Source organism: Peromyscus californicus, unplaced genomic scaffold, assembly GCF_007827085.1.
Source record: "Peromyscus californicus insignis strain IS unplaced genomic scaffold, ASM782708v3 Scaffold_3__1_contigs__length_106647218, whole genome shotgun sequence".
In the NCBI taxonomy this organism is placed as follows: Eukaryota; Metazoa; Chordata; class Mammalia; order Rodentia; family Cricetidae; genus Peromyscus; species Peromyscus californicus.
In genome coordinates, this window is record NW_026294551.1 from 24,902,833 (window position 1) to 24,926,482 (window position 23,650).

Consider the following 23,650-nt stretch of genomic DNA (forward strand, 5'->3'; position numbering starts at 1 on the left):
CTGTGCCCTGGAAGTCCCAGTATATAAAGGGAGGGTCCGAGCTAAGTTGTGTAAAGCTATTACTTAATGTCCACCTCTCCTAGGCGGTGTCTCCTTGTGGAATTTACCGTAAGTCAGGAGACTTGCATGTGGGCTGTTACCATTGTTAGTCCTCGGAAGTTGGGCGCCCACCTGGGTGGTGTTTCCTGTAGTCCTTGAAAGTGACTAAGGGAGATAATTTGATTCCAGAGAAAGCCTTTCCTGAGGCAGTTCTCCAAATACCTGGAATGTGTATGTCCAGAGAGTGATCATTCTACACTGTTAGTCCTTCTTAGGGGAAAGCCAATTGGAAAAACTATGAAGGCACACATGATTTTCATAACAGAAGACAGCTGATATATAACAAGCCAAGTAACACCAAAAACTCCTTGGGATTTGGCTTCCTCTGGAGGAATTCCCTGATTCCTCCAGGTAGTGACTTTGCCATAACCAGCTGAGTTCTTATGATATATTCCTGCGGCCTGCAGCAACCATGTTGACAGCAAGCACCTTTACACCTTTATCCACTGAGCCATGTGAAGGTCCAAGGAAGGCCTTTTGTCTTTACTCAGGTCCATCATTGCTAGTGTTTAGAGTGTGCTTTCACAGTTTCAAAAACATACTGCATTAACTTGTGCATACCCTGAGCTTCAAGACAGAAATTGTTCTGCTCTGAGTCAGAACCAGGTATATTCCTGTTCTCTCTCTCTCTCTCTCTCTCTCTCTCTCTCTCTCTCTCTCTCTCTCTCTCTCTCTCTCTCTCTCTCTCTCTCTCTCTCTCTCTCACTTTTTGAGACAGGGTTTCTTTGTAGCCCTTGCTGTCCTGGAACTGCTCTGGAGACCAGGCTGGCCTTGAACTCACAGATGTCTGCCTGCTTCTTCCTCCTAAATCTTGGGATTAAAGGCATGGACCACTACTGCCTGGCTCCTGTCATCTCTTATTTACCTAAAAGTGCTGCTTTCCCATCTTAAACATGAATATAACTTGAGGTTATGTTTGCTGCTGGAGGGAACTGACGATGCTGAGAAACAAAACAGAGGCCCGAACTGATGATTTACTTAGTTTTAGGTTTTCAGATTCATAATCTGACTTTTTAAAAAGCTTGTTACCCAGGTTGTGCTTGGATTAATGTTAAAAATATCTTACATTTCCTTATTCCACTCTTATCAGTACATAACCAGTTTTAATGCATATTGGCTAGCAGCCAGGAGTTTTACTTTGAAATTAAAATGTTGTTGTGTATAAGCCACAGAGAAGACTGGCAATAAACAAATAGAAAGTGACTGAGCTGCTCTGTTGTGATGCAAATGTTTGAAAGATGCTAATAGAAGCAAGCTCCTTTCCAGAAGGATGCCAGTAGATTTTACTTGATTTTAGTGAAATTATAGCAGTTGACATTCCGATCTGTATTACAGGGTAGTGTCATCTCTGTACTAAAAGCACTATTCTTTGAGGCTGAGGGAGAGTTCAGTGGGTAATGTGCTCGCTGTGCAAACATGGAGAGCTGACTTTGACCCCCAACACCCAGGTAAAAAGCTGGGTGTAGTGGCTTGTACTTGTAATCCCAACACTGAGGATGTAGCAATGGGCATTTCCCTCAGGCTGCCAGCCATCTTAGTCTGATAAGTGAGCCCTAGGTCCCAGTGAAGGACTCTGTCTCAAAAATAAATCATAATAAAAAAAATAAAAAAGTAAATGATTCCTGAGGAATAACACCCTGGCTTCCACATGCATGCACATTCATACAGGAAAAGGATAATACAGATAATAAATAGATAGAAACGCTGTCCTTTTTATGAAGAGAGTTAGGACTTATTAAAGATATGTTAATATAAAGGGCTGGAGAGACGGCTCAGTGGTTAAGAACACTGACTGCTCTTCCAGAAGGCCTAGGTTTGGTTCCCAACACCCACATGGTAACTAACAACCATCTGTAACTCCCATCCCAGGGGATCCAGCACTCTCTTCTGACTTTCGCTGGCACCAGGCATGCACATGTTGCATAGACATATATGCAGGCAAACATTCATACTCATAAAATAATATAAAACAAAACCTAAAAAAAAAAAACCTGCGTCAAGCGGTGGTGGCACATGCCTTTAATCCCAGCACTCAGGAGGCAGAGCCAGGTGGATGGATCTCTGTGAGTTCAAGGCCAGCCTGGGCTACAAAGTGAGATCCAGGACAGGTGCAAAGCTACACAGATAAACCCTGTCTCCAAAACAAAACAAAACAAAAAACAAACAAACAAACAAAATGCTATAATATGTAGCATGAATCTTAGAGAGTTTTATTAATAAAATCAAACCCGGGGCCAGTTATTGGGGTGAAATGCTGGATGGTCAGAGAGACAGAACAAGCCACAGCTAACCTCACCTGGCCAACTTCTCAGCTGATCTTGTTTCCTCAGACTGGAAGCCTCTGTGTTCTCATATCCGAATGGCTCTCAGCTGAACTGCTGATCGAAAGCCTGAACCAGCCAAATGCTTAACCAGCCAAATGCTTCAAGTTTCTGATCCTCACGCCTTATATACCTTTATGCTTTCTACCACCACTCCCTGGGATTAAAGGCTCACTTTCTGAGATTAAAGGCGTGAGTCACCATGCTTGGGTGTATCCTTGAACACATGGACTTCTGCCTCTGGGAATGCTAGGATTAAAGGCGTGTGCTACCACTGCCTATCTTAAGTATCTAGTGGCTTTTCTGTTCTCTGACCCCAGATAAGTTTATTAAGGTACACAATATTTTGGGGAATACAATACCACCACATTATAATACCTAGTAACAAAAAATTAACTTAAAAAATATGTTAATATAGGCTTAAGCAGAGACTTTTTTTTTTATTTTTTTGGTTTTTCGAGACAGGGTTTCTCTGTGTAGTTTTGCGCCTTTCCTGGAACTCGCTTTGGAGACCAGGCTGGCCTGAACTCACAGAGATCCGCCTCCCAAGTGCTGGGATTAAAGGCGTGCACCGCCGCCCAGCTTAAGCAGAGACTTAAGAGAACTCTTTCTTAGGAGAAAGTAACAGCAATTTATGGGTGTGGGCTTCTCAAAGAAGAATTGTTGAAAGGAAGACCTACCAAAGCATGGGTACGAGCTCCTCAGGGGAGAGTCACAAAAGCACTGTTCTTCATGTTCAAACTACTTTAGTTACTTGGTTTAGATATTATTGCTGTGTTTCATCACAGTTAATGAGAAACTCAAATTTATAATGATATCAGAATTGATATTTTTTTTTGTTTTGTTTTTTAAGATTTATTTATTTATTATGTATACAGAGAAGGGTGCCAGATCTCATTACAGATGGTTGTGAGCCACCATGTGGTTGCTGGGAATTGAACTCAGGACCTCTGGAAGAGCAGTCGGTGCTCTTAACCTCTGAGCCATCTCTCCAGCCCCCCAGAATTGATATTTTAATGATGACTGTAGCTTATATAAGTAATGGGATTGTATAATCCTTTCCATTCTAAACAAATCCTGAAGTCTTTATCACAAACCATCTGTTCTGTCATAGCCTACTTTTTGTTTCAATCCAGGGCAGGTGATTTGGCAGGAAATGGTAGAAGGACCCACAGACGAATCCAGTTTGAAAGGTTTGGCTAATGCCATTAAGTTACTCTATGACACAAGTACCAAGGAGTGGACGGCAGATGATGTTATCAGTCTTGTAGATGAGCTATCAGGTAAAGTGTGTGTTTACTAATATAGAGTAATAGAAATTTAGTGTTAGAATACACCTATAAAGTTATACAGACAATTCTCTAAGTAACAAAAAGTGTATTAGGAATCACTAATTGCTCAATATGTAGTTTTAAGTATGTCTTGTTATTGCTCCAAAACATTTTTAGCTTTGTGTATGTGCTCGTATGTATGTGGAGTATGTAAATACATGTGGTGTAAGAATGTGTTTATTTCAATTTCCAATATTTTAAGTTAAATTTGTTCTTTGACAATTTCATGCATTTATATAATGCATTCTGATTACTCTTGCTCTTTACCCTCTCTTAGCTCCCTCCCACTCCTATAAACTCCCCTCCTCCTCTCTATAAGACTTTCTCTCTGTCATGTCTTTTTATTTTGTTTTGTGACCCACTAAGTTTAACCAGGATGTTTGCTGTGGAATAATCCTCTTGTACACTGTAAAGATTTGTCACTCGAACTGGTTTAATAAAACACTGATTGGCCAGTAGCCAGGCAGGAAGTATAGGCGGGGCGACCAAACTTAGGATGATGGGAAGGAGAAGGGTGGAGTCAGGAGTCACCAGCCAGATGGAGAGCAAGTTGGACACTCAAAATGGGTAGAGGTAAAGGCCACAAGCCCAGGGCAGTACATGGATTAATAGAAATGGGTTAAGTTACAAGAGCTAGTTAGTAATAAGCCTGAGCTATTGGCTGAGAATTTGTAACTAAATAAGTCTTTGTGTGTTTATTTGGGACCAGGTGGTCGGGACAGGAAACATCCGACTACAGCTGTCCACGAGACCATGGGTGTAGAACTGTCCCTTGCAACCTGGTAGACTCACCGTGGGCACACAATTGAAAACAATGGTTCCAGCTCCCGTAGCATCCATCAGTAGCCAGCAGTTCCCCAGGAGGGATTCAGTTCCCAGTTTTACATAATATTCTTAGGTCACTTCATAGTTTAATGAGTTTGCTTACTCTCATTTTACAAGAGAGACACATACATATTCTTCAAGATTATATAAAAAGAAAGCCTCCTGTTGCTGTAAATACAGTTACTCTGACGTTCACAAGGCCTTTATCCTTACTTATGATGTCACTTTGCCTGCTGACGTATGTGTAGAACTACTTTGACTAAACTATCAGCACAGTGGTAAAGCACCATGACATGGGGTGATCCCTGTCTCTGGTTGGATCTCTGAGGACAGCCTAGTCTATAGAGTGAGTTCCTAGACAGCCAGGAATACACAGAAAAACCCTGTCTCAAAAAGAAAAGAAAGAACAAATCTAAAACATTGTTTCTGAGTATTTCCCTCGGCACTAATTACATTTCCAGTAAAGTAATATAATATTGGATGTGTCTAAAGATGTTTACTACAGCAATTGTGTAATTTCTCATTAAATACTGTTCTTCCTTTAATAAAAGTGGTTCCCCGGGAGTGGCTTCTGGAGAATAATGCACGCCTCCTAATCCTGAGCGGGAACAACATCTGCTTCACTTTCATGGCCAGTAAAGCTGTGAACGGACGGGCCATTGAGCTTGCGAGGCTCATAGTCTTTTTGGCTTTGGTAAGTAAACTAAATTTTTCTCTAGCAAGTTATTTAGCATTCACTTGACCCAGCAATAGAGCTGCTTCCCTGGTGCTTACAAAGCCCCAGGTTTGTTTATATAGTCCAGGCTGGCCCAAAACTCTCTATGTAGGCAAAGGTGACCCTGAATTTGAGTGCTAGGATTACAGGCATGTGCCATCACACTCCATTTTATTCACTTACTAAGCATTTCCCATTTGCAGACTCAGTGGGTATCCTATGCAATAAACTATGCTACATCATGAGCCTGCCCTATGCAATAAACTATGCTACATCATGAGCTGTCATTGTCACTACCACTTTAAGCTTTACAGCTTTCTTCACATGAAGACTGATAATAGTGCTTTGTGCATCTGAATCAGGTGTGTGAGAAAGAGCTATATTGCATGGACTGGACAGTTAGAATGATGCAAAAAGTCTGCAAAGTCTTCAGCACTGCAGCAGAGAGAAAGAGCTTCCTGCAGAGCGTGGCAAATGCTTTTGCCTGTGTCACCATGGAAATGCTGCAGCCTATTATGTCTGGTAAGTAAGATTGCAGACAGTTCATAGGAGTGAGTGATAGTGCCTTCAGGTCTCAGCCTCAGATGCAGCTAACTGGGCTTGGTGGTACACACCTATAGTCCCAGTACTCAAGCCTGAGCAGGTGAGCTGAAGTTTGAGCCAGCCTGGGCTACATAGTGAAACTCTGTCTGGGAGTTTGATTGTGGTTTTTTTGAGACAGAGTCTCTCTCTCTAAGTAGACCTAACTGACCTGGAACTCTCTATATAGACCAGGCTAGCCTTGAACTCACAGAGAGCCAACTACCTCTGCCTTCCAAATGCTGAGACTAAAGGCATACGTTACCACACAGGGCCTTATGTAGGTTTTAACAGATACTAATTTAGTTTACTAGGTGGCCAACATGATAATTAACCCTGCTGGGTTTTTTTTATTTTATTTATTGTTTACTCATTTTTTTATTTCATGTGCACTGGTGTTTTGCTTGCATGTATGTCTATGTCAGGGTCTCAGATTCCCTGGAACTGGAATTACAGACAGCGGTGAGCTGCCATGTGGGTGCTGGGAATTGAACCCAGGTCCTCTGGTAGAGCAGTCAGTGCTCTTTACCGCTGAGCCATCTCTCTAGCCCCAACCCTGCTGTTTTTTAAAAAAGCTTTTTTTGGAACTCATAGAGATCCACCTGCCTCTGCCTCCCAACTGCTGGGATTAAAGGTGTACACCACTGCCACCTGGCTTTTGCTGTTATTTTATTTTGCCTGCATGTATGTCTGTGCACTATGTGCATGCCTGATACCTGCAGAGGTCTAAAGAGGATGTTGGATTCCTTAGAACTGGAGTTAAAGATGATTGTAAGCCACCACGTGGGTGCTTAGACTCGAACCAGGGTCCTCTGCAAAAAGGAATTGGCTGGTGCTCTTAACCAATAAGCCATCTCTCCAGCTCCTAATTAGCCCTGTTTTATAGATGAGAAGAAGAAAACATAGAAATAACCTGACTTGCCCAAGGTCATAAATTAAAAGATACTAAAGCTTAGACCAGTGTCCTTTCCTGTTTTCTATCTAGTGTCCAGTTTCGTGGCTTTAGTGGTTAATGCTTGGTTTAGTAAAGATCATCAACAAAAATTCTTCTCTTTAAATATTATTATAAACACTTAAAACATCTTACATTCCTAAGCCATGTGTTAAAATGTTTAACTTTTCCCTCTCCCTGCTATCTGTTCCTGTGTATGTGTCACAGGAGAGCGTGATGACGATGACAGAGGCTTCCTGAATTTGTTCCATCTTCTGCATGCTCAGGCGAACTTCCATAAGGAGGTGCTGTATTTGACCATGAATGCCTCCTCTTCCTAAGTCAAGAAGCTTGTCACTTAAAGATTGTGTCTCCAGACTAGCGCTTAAGAGAGTGGCACTTTTTCACATCCAAGGGTAGCACCTGTTGGACTTTTGATAATCTAATTACCAGAAACTCCAGCTGCACAGGATTTTAGCTGTAACTGTTTCACTCTGATTAATATAAAATAACAGGCAAACCCAAGAATGTGTTGCTACTTTTCTGGAAAACAAGCTCTGCCTCTTCAGATCTTGGTAAACTCAACATCAAACCAAAGCAGAATGTTAACTGTCCAAGAATCTGCAGCCAGCTCAACCTGTTTGTGTGGCTCTTTGAAGCAAGAGCTAACTCGGCTTTATTAAGAACAGATTCACATTCGTTAACTCGTGCTATCTGTTCACTTTGCATCGGCTGAGCAAATATGGCCCAAATGTTTTGTGAGGATTTGTAATACTGTGTTTTAGAATGTGCATTATGTAAGTCACATTCCTTACCACCTTCTTAGCATATGGTTACAAAATAAATTTTATATTTCATTTATATTTTGTATGAATTAACAGAAAAAAATCCAAAATAAGTATGTGTGGATACATATATATGTATCTTTTTATACATGGAGACACATATACATATATTTCCTGCAAGACAATCACACAAAAGGTCTACAAAGAGAGGAAGGTGTGTGTATGTGAGCTATAGTCTTCAGATAATGGAATCATCTTGTAACTTCCCTGGGGATTAGAGCAGAGAATTGCAAGCAGGAGAAAAACATAATGAAAGTAAATAGCTCTTCTGCTGCCAAAACAATCTTCACAAGTGACTCCCCCTTCTTGGTAAGACATTCCCTTGTCCCAGAAAGTGGGGTTTGATGATGGGAACTGAAAGCACACATGGTTAGAGTAGCCAAAGAGAGAAGATGGGGCAGGGGGAGAGAAAGAGTCCCAAAGAACTCTAGGCCCATTCAGTAGACCTACCACCCACCTTCACCTCCACTTCCTATGAAGGTAGTATAACGCAGGGGGCCTCTGGAGCCCTGGCTTTCTCTTCTTGAAGCCTTCCCTCCAGGCAAATGCAGGGCTTTGTACATGCTAAGCATGCATTTTACCACTGAGCTGGATCCCTAGCCCACTATCACCTTCCCACTGGACTTCTCAGGGGCTGTCCTCTTTTCCTCAGAACACTGGGAGATAAGGAAATTACCTTCGGTGGCAGGGTGTAAAGAAAATTCATAGATTTTTAGCAAAAGGGCTCTGAACATTGGATAGGACTGAGGAGTAGTGAAAATTGTGGAGAAATAAGAATTGTGATAACACCTTCAATGTGGAAGGATCAAAATTAATTGCCTTTTTGTTGTCCAATTATAATTCTACTAGTGGGAAGATTTTTTTTTTCCTCCAGAGTTTATTTGAAGATTTAGGGGGGAAACATTCTTGCTTTTATAAACCTTATTCATTTTCTTCAGCCCAGTTGAAGAAATGATCTTCAATTAGCCTGGGCAGCCTATGGTAACAGCAAGTACCAGCATGCAAAGTAACACCTCAGAGCATTGATTTTTTTTTCCTGTGTCTCTGATTTCCCATAGCCACTTTGGAAAAATTACTATTTTTACCTCTCAAAACACTAGTGATTTCAAGTTAACGTTAGCTACCACATCTGGCTCTGAAGATTTTGATAAATAGATAACTTCATTTTATAGAGCTAAGAGTACTACTGCCTGCTCTTACAGAGAACTTGGGTTCAGTCCCCAGCACCCACATAGCAACTTAAAACAATCTGTAACTCCAGTTCCAGGGGATCTCATGCCTTCTTCTGGCCTATGCAGGCATACATATGGTGAATATCTATCCATCCATCCATCCAGACAAAACACCCACACAAATAGAGTAAATATAAATTTTTTTCTAAAAGATAATTTTATTTTCTTAGAGAAATGTGTCATTATGAAGTTTGTTTTAATTCCTTGAATTACATAAGTCTCCACAAAAGTTATTTTTAAAAATTTTATCAAAGAAGCATGTTTTAATGAAAACAATTTATTTTCTGTACTGGAAATTTAACTTAGAGCCTCACACTAGATAAGCATTCTACTACTGAACTGTAATCCTGGATAATTTAAAGTTTCTTTTATTGGAATTTGTGACTCTTTGCACCTTTGTTGGCATAACTCGCTGCTATAAATTCTTTAAAATTCACATAATTTTGTTAATCTTGATTATTATCCTCTCTTGTCCAGAATTTGGATCAGAAAAAAATTTAGCCTAAGACTGCAGTATATATCCTTTTTTCCTTCCTTCCTTGTTTGTTTGTTTTGTTATTTATTTTTCAAGATAGGGTTTCTCAAGACAGGGTTTCTCTGGGTAGCCCTATCTGTTCTGATACTCTGTCTGTAGATCAGGCTTGCCTCGAACTCACAGGGATCAACCTGCCTGAGTGCTGGGATTAAAGCCGAGTGCCACCACTGCCTGGCTTCTTTTTTTCTATCTTTAAATAGTAAATTGACAAGTTTTTCATTTAAATGTTAATAGATAAAATAAATTTGGAAACAAATCTGTGGTTTCCATAATTCAGTGATCCAGTTGATTTTGCTGAGTACATTTGTCATAAAAAATAAAGTGATTTTGAGTTTTAAAGAGGGACATTAACTTGAAGGAAGCATTTATTCAGTGGTTTAAGTAACAGGCAGTCTGATTAACCACAAAAAATGGACCATTTGAAAATGAGTAGACTGAAACACTAGAACTGACTAGCCTAGAACTAACTAGAACAGTCACAAAAACACTTCGAATTTTCCACCAGCCAGACAGTTTCTCCCGTCTGTCTAAACCAGATCAGTCTCCATGATCACCGGAGACCTAGGACCCCAGGATGTCTTTTCCCTTGGCCTCCTTTGGCTTCGGTTTATAGGGTGGGCTTTCCATCTCCATCACTACATTGCTTGTGTTGTTGTTTCTGTACACATAGCATAACATGTTACTACTTACTTTAGAAACTGAAGTTTCTATCTTATAATGACTATCTTAACCATGTGAAGCCATAGATTTCTCTCACACTGTTGTGAATAATGCCTCCTGTCTCCTCAGTCAGTAAGTAGCAGTTCATGAGTTCCAGAGGCAAAGTTCAGCATTGATCATCAGCAACTGCTTATAAGTTCCTTCTCCTAGGCTACTCTGTTTGTACTTGCAGGACTTTATTGTAGGGTAACTGCTCACCTTTGGAGAGCAGAGCCAGCATGAGGTGCCCAGGAGAAGGTGTAATGGCAGAACCATTTTATATCTAAGAAATAAACACTACCCTCTTTGTGGGATTATTGTCAAGGTCAGCATCCTTATGTAAGTAGTACTCAATCACATGATTGCAGATTTGTACATGCCTTTGACAGCCTCTGTGCTTACTGGAAACCTTATTAGCACTCCACTAGCAATGTGCACTGTTATCTCAAAAGCATTGTGTTTTGCTAAACATTTTTGATACCTAATATTGTATTTGTTAAACTTTATTTAATTTCTTATTCATCTTAATAAAATTAAGTTTAAACTGGGAATATTTCGAATATGTTTAGAGTTTGTTATTATTCCAGTCATTAACTTTCTTGAATGTACTTCTCTTTCTTTAAACTGTTAATTTTTTTTTCTCCTTTTTTAGACAGGGTCTTACTATGTAGCTCTGGCTGGCTGGGAACTATGTAGACTAGGCTGGCCTCAAACTCACAGAGATCCACCTCTGCCTCCTGAATACCGAAACTGAAGATTTGTGCCACCATGCCTGGCTAAGCTATCAATTAAGCTCTACAGTGATTTTAAAAACAGAATTGTTAGAACTGGTTGCATGCCTATAATCCCAGCACTTGGGAGTAGGGGCAAGGGCAGAAAGATTGCTGCTAATCTGAAGTGAGGCTGTTGTACATATCAAGTTCCAAGCCAGTCAGAACTGCATACACAGCAAGACTTTGTCTCAAAGCAAAACAAAAGTAAGCACTCAGTTTCCAAACACGGGGATGGGGACTGAAGACAGCACCTTGCACATGCTAGGCAAGCATTTCACCAGTAACCGCAGCCCAGGCCTGCGCCTCTGTTTGTTCCATGCTGAGGATGGAGCTCCAGGCCTGAGGCATGCCAGAGATACACTCTACTACTAAGATACAGCACAGGCCCCAGAGAATTGTCTAAAACAGTGTTGCAGACAGTTCTTATGTATCTATCTTATCCTTAATAGTGTAGCATCCAAAGATTAACTTCATTTACTAGCAACTACTCAAATTGAGTAGTAATCTGTAAGTAGAACAACATTGTACACTGTTCTCTTTAATTCAGAGACCTCTCCAAGCATTATTCCAATTGCTGCTAAAATAAAGATGTTTTGATTATCAGTTTAACACCAGTTCCAAATCCCTAAATAAACAAATATTGTGTGTTACTAGCAACTTCCTGAAACTACAAGATTTCAGTGTCTGTCTCTTCCCTTTTTCCTTCCCTTCAGTTGGGAACGGGGCAGATGCAACCCAGGATATTGCCCAAGATAACTAAGTGATCCTCATGTGTTTTTAGCTGGGCATGGTGGTGCTAGCTTTTAACTCCAGTACTTGGGAAGCAGAAGCAGGTGGATCTCTATGAGTTTGAGGCTAGCCTGGTCTACAAGTTCCAGGCTAGCCAAGGCTACACAGTAAAACCATGTTTTAAAAAAAAAAAAATATTAAGCCAGGTGGTGATGGTGCACACCTTTAATCCCGGCACTCAGGAGGCAGAGGCAGGCAGATCTCTGAGTTCAAGGTCAACCTGGTCTACAGAGTGAGTTCCAGGACAGGCTCTAAAGCTACACAGAGAAACCCTGTCTGGAAAAACCAACTACAAAATTTAGTGTTTTAAGCCGGGCGGTGGTGGCGCACGCCTTTAATCCCAGCACTCGGGAGGCAGAGGCAGGCGGATCTTTGTGAGTTCGAGGCCAGCCTGGTCTCCAAAGCGAGTTCCAGGAAAGGTGCAAAGCTACACAGAGAAACCCTGTCTCGAAAAACCAAAAAAAAAAAAATTTAGTGTTTTAATTGTGCTTCAGAATGCCGATATACATGTAGTTTAAATATGAAATAAAATATTCTCCAGCTAGACACAGTAGTAGTTCATGCCTGTAATCCCAGTACTTGGGAGACTGAGGCAAGAGGATTGCTGCAAGTTCAAGGCCAGCCTAAGGTATGTAATGGATTCCAGGCCAACTGGAATTAAAAAATAAATAAATAAATTATTTTTTCTAACTATTCGAGAGGCAAGAGGATCACTTGAACCCAGAAGCTTGAGACCAACCTGGACAGAGCTTGGATACAGTCTAAAAAAATAAAATAAAATGTTATCTGGACTGTGGTGGCACATATCTTTAGTCCCAGCACTCATGAGGTAGAGGCAGGCAGATATCTGTGAGTTTCAGGACAACCTGGTGAGCTCCAGAACAGCCAGGGTTGCACAGAGACCCTGTCTCAAAAAAACAAAAATAAATAAAATGTTTTGGTTTGGTTTTTGAGACAAGGTCTCACTATGTGGCCTGGGAACTTGCTCTGTAGACCAGGCTGGCCTCAAACTCATAGACCATGCACTTGCCTCTACCTCCCAAGTGTTGGGATTAAGGGTATGTGCCACTATGCTGGGCAAAATAAATTTATCAGAGCTGGAGAGATGGCCCAGCAATTAAAAGCAATGGCTGCTCTTACAGAGGACAGAGTTCAATTCCTAATACCCACTTGTTGACTCACAATTGTCTGTAATTACATTTCTAGGAGATCCGACACTGTCTTCTGGCCTCTGCTCCATGACAGGCACCGTGTGGTACACAGATATACATGCAGGCAAAACACCCATATACATGAGATAATAATAAAAGAAATTTTAAAAGTAAGTTTATCAAAACAATACTAGCACTGAAGAGGTTGAAACAGGAAGATGACGCCAGCCTGGCTATTTAGTGAGACAAGTAATACAACAGAAAGCTACCGTTATTTCTGAGTGTATTACTTCATGGGTGTGTAGGCACAAAGTAACAATTCTCCAAAGTTTCTTTCTTTTCTTTCTTTTTGGTTTTTGGTTTTTGAAACAGAGTTTCTCTGTGTAACAGCCCGTTGGCTGTCCTGTAACTTGCTTTGTAGACCAGCCTGGCCTTGAACTCTCAGAGACCCCCTTGCCTCTGACTCCCAAGAACTGAGATTTCACCATGCCTGGCCAAAGCTTATTTCTTTTTTTTTTTTTTTTTTTTTTTTTTTGGTTTTTCGAGACAGGGTTTCTCTGTGTAGCTTTGCGCCTTTCCTGGAACTCACTTGGTAGTCCAGGCTGGCCTCGAACTCACAGAGATCCACCTGGCTCTGCCTCCCGAGTGCTGGGATTAAAGGCGTGCGCCACCACCACCCGTTTATTTCTTAAAACTATGGAGCCAGCTGATGAGATAGTGCAGCAGTAAAGGTGCCTGTCTGCCATACCTGAAGGCCTGTTTGATCCTGTGGACGCACATGGTATAAGGAGAGAACAGGCTCCCACATGCAGGCTGTGGTACCCATGTACACACACACACACACAGAATGTTTTTTTTTTTAATTATGATGTTTTATTTTATAAAAAAGCATTTTTAAAAAGGTTAGTCTAAGGCCAGGTGGTGGTGGTGCACGCCTTTAATCCTAGCACTCGTAAGCCAGAGGCAGGAACATCTCTGTGAGTTGGAAGCCAGCTTGGTCTACAGAGTGAGATCCAGATCAGGCACCAAAACTACACAGAGAAACCCTGTCTCGAAGGAAAAAAAAAAAAAAGGCTAGTCTGGGGCTGGAGAGATGGTCCCATGGTTAAGGGCATCTACTGCTCTTGCAGAGGACCCAGATTCAGTCAGTTCCCAGCACCTACATGGTGGCTTACAACCATCTGTACTCCAATTCCAGGGTGTCTGACGCCCTCTTCTGACCTCCCTGGCTCCTGCAGGAACATGGTGCACAGACATAAACTCAGGTGTGCAACACATACATACAAAATAAAATAAAGAAAAAGTACAGGGTAATCTTTCTGTTTTTATGTTGTGCCCATGTCTAGCGGCTTATGGACCTGACGTACAACTGAGATCAGCCTCTGCCCTCTCACTGAATTACTGACAAGGTGTTTCAATTCTATATGGGTACAGACTGAAGAACTTGCTTCATAAAACTTCAGAGTGAGCCTGATTAGAGACTACACCATAGAGATTGAACCACCATAATTAACTCTGTACTTTGGATTCCTTTCAGTGTTGATACTTGCTTAGCTAAGGGTACAGAACTGCTGTCTTGGTAGAAAATTGTAGTTTGGGCCAAGCATGGTGGTTCAGGCCTGTAATCCCAGCTCTTGGGAAGCGGAGGCTGCTAGGACTTCAAGTGTGAAGCCAGCCTGGGCTACATGAGAAGACACCCCCCCCCCACAAGCCCCTATCTCAAGAAAAAAAAAAAACAGAGAAGGAAGGAGAAGGGAGGAAGGGAGGAAGGGAGGAAGGAATTGGAGTTTGAAATGGTCAGATTGTACTGAAGTCAGAGAAATACTTGAGAGTGTAATGTGCCCCTGAAGATCACTCCTAATATATCAGTGTTCGAGGCCATGCTTTTTACATTAGTGAATTACTTAGGTCCACATTGTCACATAGCATTTTATTTGTTAATGTGCTAACACTACAGGCAAATTAGCCCAAATAATATTTGCAGTAAATAAACACATTTTCTCCTCAAATTTATCTTGCAGTTGAATTTTCATTATTAGGTATTGTGTTAAGGTGGGCACACACCTTTTAATTTCAGCACCCAGGAGGCTGAGGCAGGAGGACTGAGTTTGAGACCAGCCTGGGCTCCATAGCAAGACCCTGCCTGGAACAAAGCCATTTGGGAAAGGATGAGAGAGTGTGGTAAATTACTAAAATTGTCTAGGGATTCTGCTCTTAGAGATATCATTTCCAAAGATTAGACAAGAGTTTTAGATATGTTTTTTGTTTTTCAAGACAGGGTTTCTCTGTTTAACAGCCCTGGCTGTCCTGGAACTTGCTTTGTAGACCAGGCTAGCCTCGAACTCACAGAAATCCGTCTGCCTCTGCTTCCCAAGTGCTAGGATTTAAGACACGGTTTCTCTGTGTAACATTGGCTGTCCTGGAACTAACTCTGTGGACCAGGCTGGCTTCAACTCAGAGGTCTGCCCACCTTTGCCTCCCGAGCGCTGGGACCAGAGCCATATGGCACCTCCTCTGATTGTGAGTCTTGAAATTTTAACATGGGAAGGGATAGGACATCTTTTCCAGTCTAGGAACAAACTAAAGCCCTAAAGTTTAAATGTCGTACAGAAGGGCATTTATTCTGTTACCAAGACAACAGCATTTCTTGTCTGCATTTTTGCCATTATTATTTGTAAGATGTGAGGGTCTTGGGCTGGAGTTAGTGGAGTGGTAGAGTGCTTGACTGGAATGGATGAGGCCCTGGGTTCAAAACCGAGCACTGCAAAAATAAAGAGTTTGAAGAGGTGAGGTCTTCCTTAGCTGCCCAAGTAGTCCTCCTTCCTTACCTCGGGGACTACAGGTTCACCACCACGTGCAGGCTTGTCCAGGAAGCCATTTAAGATGCAAATTTGTGACATACATTACACAAACTTCAATATCTCTCTCCCTCCCTCAATTTATTTTTTTATATTGAGACAGGGTTTCTCTGTGTAACAGCTCTAGCTGTCCTGGAACTCACTCTGTAGACCAGGCTGGCCTTGAACTCACAGAGATCCGCCTGCTTCTGCCTCCCAAGTGCTGGGATTAAGGGTGTGCACCACCACCGCCCGGCTATTTTTAAATTTTTTTTTTTTTTTAAAGATTTATATATTTATTATGTATACAGTGTTCTGCCTGCATGTCTGCCTGCAGACCAGAAGAGGGCACCAGATCTCATTACAGATGGTTGTGAGCCACCATGTGGTTGCTGGGAATTGAACTCAGGACCTCTGGAAGAACAGCCAGTGCTCTTAACCTCTGAGCCATCCCTCCAGCCCCTATTTTTAAATTTTATGTACATTGGTGTTTTGCCTGCATGTATGTCTGTATGAGGGTGTCAGATCTTAGAGTTACAGACAGTTGTGAGCTACCATGTGGTTGCTGGGAATTGAACCCCCATTCCTCTGAAAGGGCATCCAGTGCTCTTAACCAAAGAGCCATCTCTCCAGCTGTGAGTCTGAGGCCAGCCTGGTCTACAGAGCTAGTTCTAGGACATCCAGAGCTATACATAGGAAACCCTGTCTCAAGAACCCAAATAAATAAATACAGCAATTGAACAAAATAGCATTACAAAAAACTATTAATTCCTTCTTTTTCCTTGTTTATTTTTAAGCTAGAAAAGAAAATCAGTGTAGAACAGTTATGATGGTGTCTCTCTCCAAGGGAATAATAGACACCCCAGATTCAGGCCAAATCTACTCTGTATCCTAAAACATGTTTGTTTGTTTGTTTGTTTGTTTGTTTGTTTGTTTGTTTGTTCCCAACCCTAACTGGTCAAGGAAATATGAAAACAGTTTTGTTTTGTTTTGTTTAAAACAAAAGGAACATTTAACAATCAAAAAATGTTTTAAAATCCCCCCTTAGGGGTAAACTTTATTTTCCTAAATTAATATAGACATTTTGTTTCAATGCTTTATAGGTAGGCACAAGAATAAGAACTTCACAACCATATCTCTCATCAAATAAGAAGCTGGGGACAAATGGGATAAGGAGGGAGGAAATGATAAATCTTTAAGAATGCAAATGGAGGGGGTTTTGTGGGGAGGCTGCAGATCAAGGGAGTCCGCACAACTCAGACTGTACGGTCTATAAAGACACTGAAGAGACAGACAGACAAGCTGAATTTGCCCTGGAGTTCACAAGGGTACGCCTGCTCGTGAAACAGAAAGGAAAGAAAATGTTGGCATCGTGTGCAGTTGCATTTAGACCTAGGGAAAGGCTGCCCGTGTGAACGTTTGAGCAGTTCTCCACTGTGACTTTACTGATTCTACATTTCAACCTTCCACATTTTCAATACACCCTGTCTACAGCTTAAACACATGCAGCAGCTGCCAGTGGCATCCTTGAACTCCTGATGTCCCCAGGAGTGCCTCTGCCTCACAGAGCCCCTGCTTGCCAAGGGTTAGCCACATCCGGACACACTGGAAGAAGTCAGTTGGGCCTCCGGACTCCTGCTCTTGGGCAGAGTCCTCTTGCTGGACGGGACAACACCGGAGCTGTGGGAAACCCAGAAACAAAGTGCTCAGCTGGGAACTGCAGACAGGTACCTCTACTGGTCAGGAACTATGAAGAGATCTGAGAGGCCTCCCCACTCCTCCATGCCAAATTCCAGAGCAGGGAAAAGTGGGCACCTCCCCCAGACCTTACCCCAAGTAAACTTCATTTGCTATTTTTCTCAAGTGGGAATGAGTCACTAGTGAGTTAATGGATGCAGTTGTGCCAGCAGTAGTGAATTAATGAATGCAGTTATGCTAGCAGTTTTGGAAACCACCCTGCCCCATACATAAGGATGTACTGTAGTCATCGCCAGTAGAAAACATACAACTTGGTTTTGCATCTACCTGGAAAAAGAAATTAGGATATGAAAGTCCCTCGCCACCACCTACATTCCTCCCCTCCCCTCCTACCTAAAGCCCAGTGCATTGTGAAGTTTATTTTTAAGAAATCACATTTTAAATTGGTTCCCAAAGAGACCTTGCCTTTCTTGTTCTTTTCAGATTGATCCAAGAAATGCTACGTCAATGTGTCTGAGAAATAGATACAAAAACAAGCTCTCTTTTCATTTTGTTTTTGAATCAATACCCGAATAATGACCCGAAGCAAAAATCCACCGGTGCGTCAGCAAGCAGGATGCTCGGCGCTTCAGCTCCATCCTTCCCTCGCAGCCCCTGCAGCTCCAGGCCACTAGAGCAGATAGATAATGTAGGACAGAACCACCAGGCCTATGATGGCAAAGAACATGAGGATGAAAATATCCAGCATGGCGCAATACTAAGCAGGGGAGTCGCCTGGGTTCCGGGGAAATGGGAGCTGCAAGCGTGGAGGTCGGTCAGTGCAGAGAAATGGCTCCTATTCCCTCCCGCTTCCTGTTCCCTCCCCCTCCGGGGGACCTGAGGCTAAGGGATGCTGCAACTCCATCAGCAGCTTACTCTCCACCTCCATCATCAGTCAGCCAATCACAGAGCCCACGGTGAGTAACCAGGGAACAGCTACTTTTAGACCAGGCAAAACCAGAGAGATTCAATTTCTTCCCAGGAAGCCAGCCCCGCCCCTTTGTGTGGACCGCTCTCTGTATTTAGATACAGTCTCTGCACTGAGTGGGCTGCCCCGGGAGGTGTGAGTGGAGGATCTCTACCGACCCTTCAGGAACGGATTCTCCTGCCGGCCCTCTTCCTTCTTCCTCTCACACCTCTGGCAATTTATCTCAGAAAACTAATTGTTACCAGTTGTGTGGGTCATCGGCTAGTTCAAAGGGGAACACGGAAGAAGGTCTCATGTGGTCTCAGGGGCATCGCTGGCATGGACGCAAGTTTTACGCTGTGCCAGGGATTGCGCACGGGGTAATTTCAACCGGTCTGAAGTCTGCTATAGCCTGGACTCTGAGGGTGGTCAGGAGCCTGCCTTACAATATTTCACAGCTTGTCAACTGGGGGCAGGACTCAAAGCAAGGCTCTCACAGTGCTAAACCCATATCCTTTCTTTTGTTTTTTCAAGACAGGGGTTTCTCTGTGTAGCAGTCCTTGGCTGTCCTGGAACTCGATTTGTGGATCCTCCTGAGTGCTGGAATTTTAATTAGCGGCACGCACCACAACTGCCTGGCCTAATTCCATGTTCTTTTTGAGTCCACCTCACACTGGCTTGCCTTGTTGGTCTGGGAGACAGGAGGTCTCTCCTCCACCCTTTCTGTTCTGTCCTTACCCATACTGGCTTTGTCTCCTCGGAGAGTTTAGCCCAGTGTCATCCTCAGAGAAGACTGAGGAACCTACACACCCACTCCTGGGTAGACAGTGTCTAGAAATGCAAATTTAAGTGGGTTTTTTTTCCCCCTTTTTGTTGTTTTTTATTGTTTCGTTTTGAGAGTCACATGTAGCCCAGGCTGGCCTTGATTGGAGTCCCCTGCCTCCACCTCTCGACCTCCAGTCAGCTTCCAAGTGGTTTCTTCTAAGGGAGCAAAGATGGATGTCTTATTAAAAGTCAGTGATCTGAGGCCCAACAGCAGGACTGAGAGAGTAAAAGTGCCTTGCACAAAACCTGACGACCTGAGTTCAAGCCCTGGGCCCTACCTACATGGTGGACAGACAGAACTGACTCCCGTAAATTGTCCTGGGGTGTCACACGTGCCCTGTGGTGTAAACACATACATACTTGCACAAGCACGCACAATAAATAAAAAATAACGTTTAAAAGCCCATGCTTCAGCCGGGCGGCGGTGGTGGCGCACGCCTTTAATCCCAGCACTCGGGAGGCAGAGCCAGGCGGATCTCTGTGAGTTCGAGGCCAGCCTGGGCTACCAAGTGAGTTCCAGGAGAGGCGCAAAGCTACACAGAGAAACCCTGTCTCGAAAAACCAAAAAAAAAAAAAAAAAAAAGCCCATGCTTCCTCAGTGAGCTATTTTGTTGACTTCTGCTGTGTGTGTGTGTGTGTGTGCACCAACTATTTATTATTGAAAGGAAGAAAAATCCTGTAGGCCAAGTCTGAGGTCTAGCATCCTTAGCCTCACCCCAAATAATTTATTTGAAGGGCCCAAGCCTTTAGATATGAGTAACCCCCTTCTAACACGAGGCCTCAGGAACTTAGGCCACTCCCAGAAGAGGAGCCTTCCTTGAGCAGGCAGTCCAGCAGGTGACAAGTGACAGTTCTAGGAAGACATATCAACACCAGCTGAGCAGGCTCTTCTGATGCTTTTGCGCACTATAAGGTGCCAGCCAGCTCCTTCGGGGATACTGCTGGACCTGCCTTTGTGGGAACTCCCCACACCTGGAGCACTCCCCACACCCGTGTTCTGCAGGGTTCAGCATGCCATTCTGATTACATTTCACACTTTGCCTCTCACTTGCTGCTCCCCTGGGGCCAGAGAACACTTCCTGTGTAGCCCCAATGGTAAAATGCCCCCTCCACCAAGTCTCCAGGCAGGTAGCTGATGACCAGGAGCCAGGGTCCAGGGTCCAGGAGTTGCCTTTTGCCTACCACAGGTCCCTTCCCAGGCCCACTGAACAGAGGCTGGCTGCAGTACCTGCAATCAGGCTGGCTGGGGACAAGCCATCACAGGGCTGGGAGGAGCTAAGACAGGAAAGTGGGAAGTCTGCCTTGTGTTGCCTGCCAGGCCCCGCTATGGTGGGTTTATCCCGGCTCTGCGGCTCTGCGGCTGTCCTAATTGTTATCGGTTTACAACTCAAACATGGCAGTGGTACACACTGGACTAGAGCAAGCTTGGGCTGAGCTCACTGGCTGGCTTGAACATTTGGAGAGCAGCCTGCCCATAGCCAAAGACAGGGACCTTCTTTTTTTTGGGGGGGGGGGGGTTGGGGACAGGGTTTCTCTGTGTAGCCCTGGCTCTCCTGGAACTCACTCTGTAGCTCAGGCTGGCCTTGAACTCACAGAGATCCACCTGCCTCTGCCTCCCAAGTGCTGGGATTAAAGGGTGTGCCACCACGCCCTGTCCAGACCAAGAACTTGAATGAGACCCATGACAGTCCCCTAGGAGGGAGGAAGATGCTTAATGGAAGAGGGGGGACAGCATGGGGAGCCTCAGAATTCAGGGACTGCCAGCCTTGCATGGAACAGAAGCCCAGGCTGGGCAGAAGTGTCACTTTGGACGCCACTGGAGAACTGAGGTATGTCCTCAAGGAAGAAGCAGGCATGATGAAGAGCCAGCTACCCTTTGGTTTCTGGGTCAGTCCTCTCTTTGGGGGGGTAACTGAGCTCACTGTCAATGCCCGCTGGCAGACAGGACACACACAGAAGTTACTTCAGAGCCAAAGAGGAAGCCCAGTCCGCAGGTAAAAATTAGACTTTTATTTGCGTCACCAGGATAAAGATTCACTTTGTGGTTCAAGTCAATGTTCAGATTCATAACAGGCCAGAAAGAACTGATCCCGAGCTCGAGGCCAGGAGGGAGGGGACCAAACAGATCAAAGAAAGTTGACAACCCCATATAAAAGATGAGTGGGCGGCTTCACACACACACACACACACACACACACACACACACACACACACACACACACACACACACACACACACACACCACAGATGAAATGTCGGACAGAGGCGAATTTCACAGGGCCACTTCTGTTTCCTTTTAAATACAGGCTTTGTGGGGTGGTACTTTTTGTCTTGTGTCCAGCTATTAACAAATAAAAATGTTCCCTGGAGGGACACGAGGGCTGCAAACAGGAAGCAGTCTGGGGAGAATTCATGTCCCTCACCACGGGGCTTCTTGCATTGCAGGATTGGCCCACGAAAGTTAAGTTCACAGTCTAGCCAAGGTGCTTTTTTTCCTGGGTTTTGATTGGCTGAAAGACCTTTATGAAGGAAGAGATCATGGGCTTGGGGATCCTGTGCTCTTCTAGGAGTGGATGCTTCTAGAAAAAGAATATGGACTCCAGCTGGGGCCCTCAGCACCAAGGGATAGTTCCTCTTGCCTCTGCAGGTGTGTGAAGGCCTCCCCCATTTCTAGGGCAGTAGAGGAGCAGCTGGCTAGACATGTTGGGAAGGGAGGTTCAGCTGACTGCAATCAGGCTGCGGCACCTCCCAAGCACAGGCCCTCCAAGAGCAAGAGTCCCTGACCTCTGGTCCCCAGAACCGCATTGTGCTTTGAGATGAAGAGGAAATGGAATGGACTGGTGCCTCCCCAGGGGCTCCTAAAACGTTTCCACAAAGTTCTCCCCATACTGCTCCTACTTGCCATGGCCCAGGTCAGGGTCGGAGGGGACTGACCAAGCAGGAGGGTGGTTACTCGCTAATCCAGCAAGGCTGGTTGTCTGGACTACTGATCGCATCGCTGGTCTGACCAGTGCCTTCAGGTTCAAGCCTCACCTGCAGTAGGGTCTGTGTGCAAAGGGGCCTGATACAAGACTCAGAGTCAAGACGAGAGTCAGGGGACCCGGGAGAGCTGACAAGAAAACCCAGAGATGAATGGAGCCACGGGAGGGCTGTCCCAGGCCCCAGGTGCAAAGGAGGAACCTGAGTTTAGCACCAGCCCAGAGATGGTGCCGCCAGCTTTGGCGTCCCGGACTCGCTCCCTTGTTTCAAGGACAGGAGAGCCTTGAGGGAGGTGCCACAGTGGGGGTGACTTGGTCCTCAGACACAAGGATAGGAAAGCCTTCTCCCACCTCCCCAGTGAGTGAGCAAAAGGTTGAGGCTTCCTGTGTGTCCAGGAGACTGTTCACAGAGCTCCAAGCCCCATCCAGCCTTGTTCCAGGGAGGGAAGGCCATAGGAGACTCAGAGACCTCTTCCCAGGGGAGCAGGAAGGAACAGCTCAGTTAACTCAAGTCCCAAAGGCATCCCTTGCTCTACCCTTCACAGCAGGATCCCAGCCAGGGAGATAAAGAGAGTCCCTGGAGGCTGGGGGCGGGATGGGGGGGGTGGAAGCAAATAGGCCTGGGGAGACCACCCTGTTCCCTCCTTCCTGCTGCTGCCGCCCTTAGAACTAAGGCAAGAACTTGACCCAAGCTGTGCTTCCCGAGGAGCTCTGTGGCCACCCCAGGTTTGCGTGGGCAGGACGGCACACTCAGTGTGTGAAGGAACACACACAGGGTCAGGAGGGCGGACTAGCGGAAAGGTAAACTCATCACATTGGTCCCAACATAACTGAGGCATCGGTACCCCTCCCACTCCCCCCAGGAATGCGTGGAACCCCACCTGGAGGTATGAGGAGTATGGGGGCTCACCCCAGCCCTAGGATATAGGGTGTCAGAGGAGCTAGGCCAGGGGTTCTGAAGGGCCTAAGGCAGGAAGTGAAGCTGGGAGCTAACAATCCTCCCCTCCCCCAGACAGGGTCTCACCACATAGCTCTCTCTGGCTGTCCTGGAACTCATGATGTAGACCAGGCTGGCCTTGAATTCAGAGAACTATTTTGTTTGTCTCTGCGAGTGCTGGGATTAAAGGTGTGTGCCACCATGCCTGGACTATCTGATCTCTTTAATGGGTCTCCCATTTCAGCCCAGCCCTGTGAGCCCACCCTCCCCAGAGTGCCCAGCCTGTTCCATCCAGAGAGAAAAATCAATCAGTCGGTTGGTCCAAGGGAAAACCTGCCAGACGAAGGAGCCCGAGACAGTGGCAGAACAAGGCCTGGGTTGGCAAAAGAAGCTGGAGGAGGGGGCGGGGATAAAGAAGCAGCGGCGGATCTTAAAAGACAGAGACACTGAAGGGTGGATGGGTCAGGCCCCAGGACAGGTGTGATGCCATGGAATGCATTGAAGACGGAGGGTGGGGCAGCACAGGGCTCAGATGGCCTCCACATAGTTGGCAGGCAGCATCCCTGTGTCACCGGTGCGCTCCACGGTCCCATACATCCAGCCA

At 44.6% G+C, this 23,650-nt stretch overlaps 2 protein-coding genes and 1 long non-coding RNA gene across 7 annotated transcripts in view; 1 reads left to right on the top strand and 2 right to left on the bottom strand.

The window, feature by feature from the left end:
• The window catches only part of Fbxo47 (F-box protein 47), a 33,773-nt gene extending 23,110 nt beyond the window's left edge, over positions 1-10,663 (top strand). For 4 of the 5 annotated variants that reach the window (XM_052758439.1, XM_052758441.1, XM_052758443.1 and 1 more), the window contains 4 exons: positions 3,557-3,703; positions 5,128-5,270; positions 5,654-5,813; positions 7,030-10,663. In XM_052758439.1, coding sequence (XP_052614399.1) covers positions 3,557-3,703; positions 5,128-5,270; positions 5,654-5,813; positions 7,030-7,142 — 563 coding nt within the window. In that variant the 3' untranslated portion in view covers positions 7,143-10,663. The remainder of the gene's footprint in view (positions 1-3,556; positions 3,704-5,127; positions 5,271-5,653; positions 5,814-7,029) is intronic. The other variant, XM_052758440.1, reaches the window with a different exon arrangement.
• Positions 10,664-16,689: 6,026 nt separating this feature from the next.
• Positions 16,690-19,696, bottom strand: LOC128121618 (uncharacterized). Its single transcript, XR_008222219.1, has 2 exons — positions 17,929-19,696; positions 16,690-17,342 (listed from the first exon to the last, which is right to left on the bottom strand). It is a non-coding gene; the product is annotated as an uncharacterized LOC128121618 (long non-coding RNA).
• A 1,424-nt stretch (positions 19,697-21,120) lies between these two features.
• Positions 21,121-23,650, bottom strand: part of Lasp1 (LIM and SH3 protein 1) — a 40,719-nt gene continuing 38,189 nt past the window's right edge. Inside the window, exon 7 of the mRNA XM_052757053.1 lies at positions 21,121-23,650. This exon is cut by the window's right edge and continues 98 nt beyond it. Coding sequence (XP_052613013.1) covers positions 23,575-23,650 — 76 coding nt within the window. The 3' untranslated portion in view covers positions 21,121-23,574.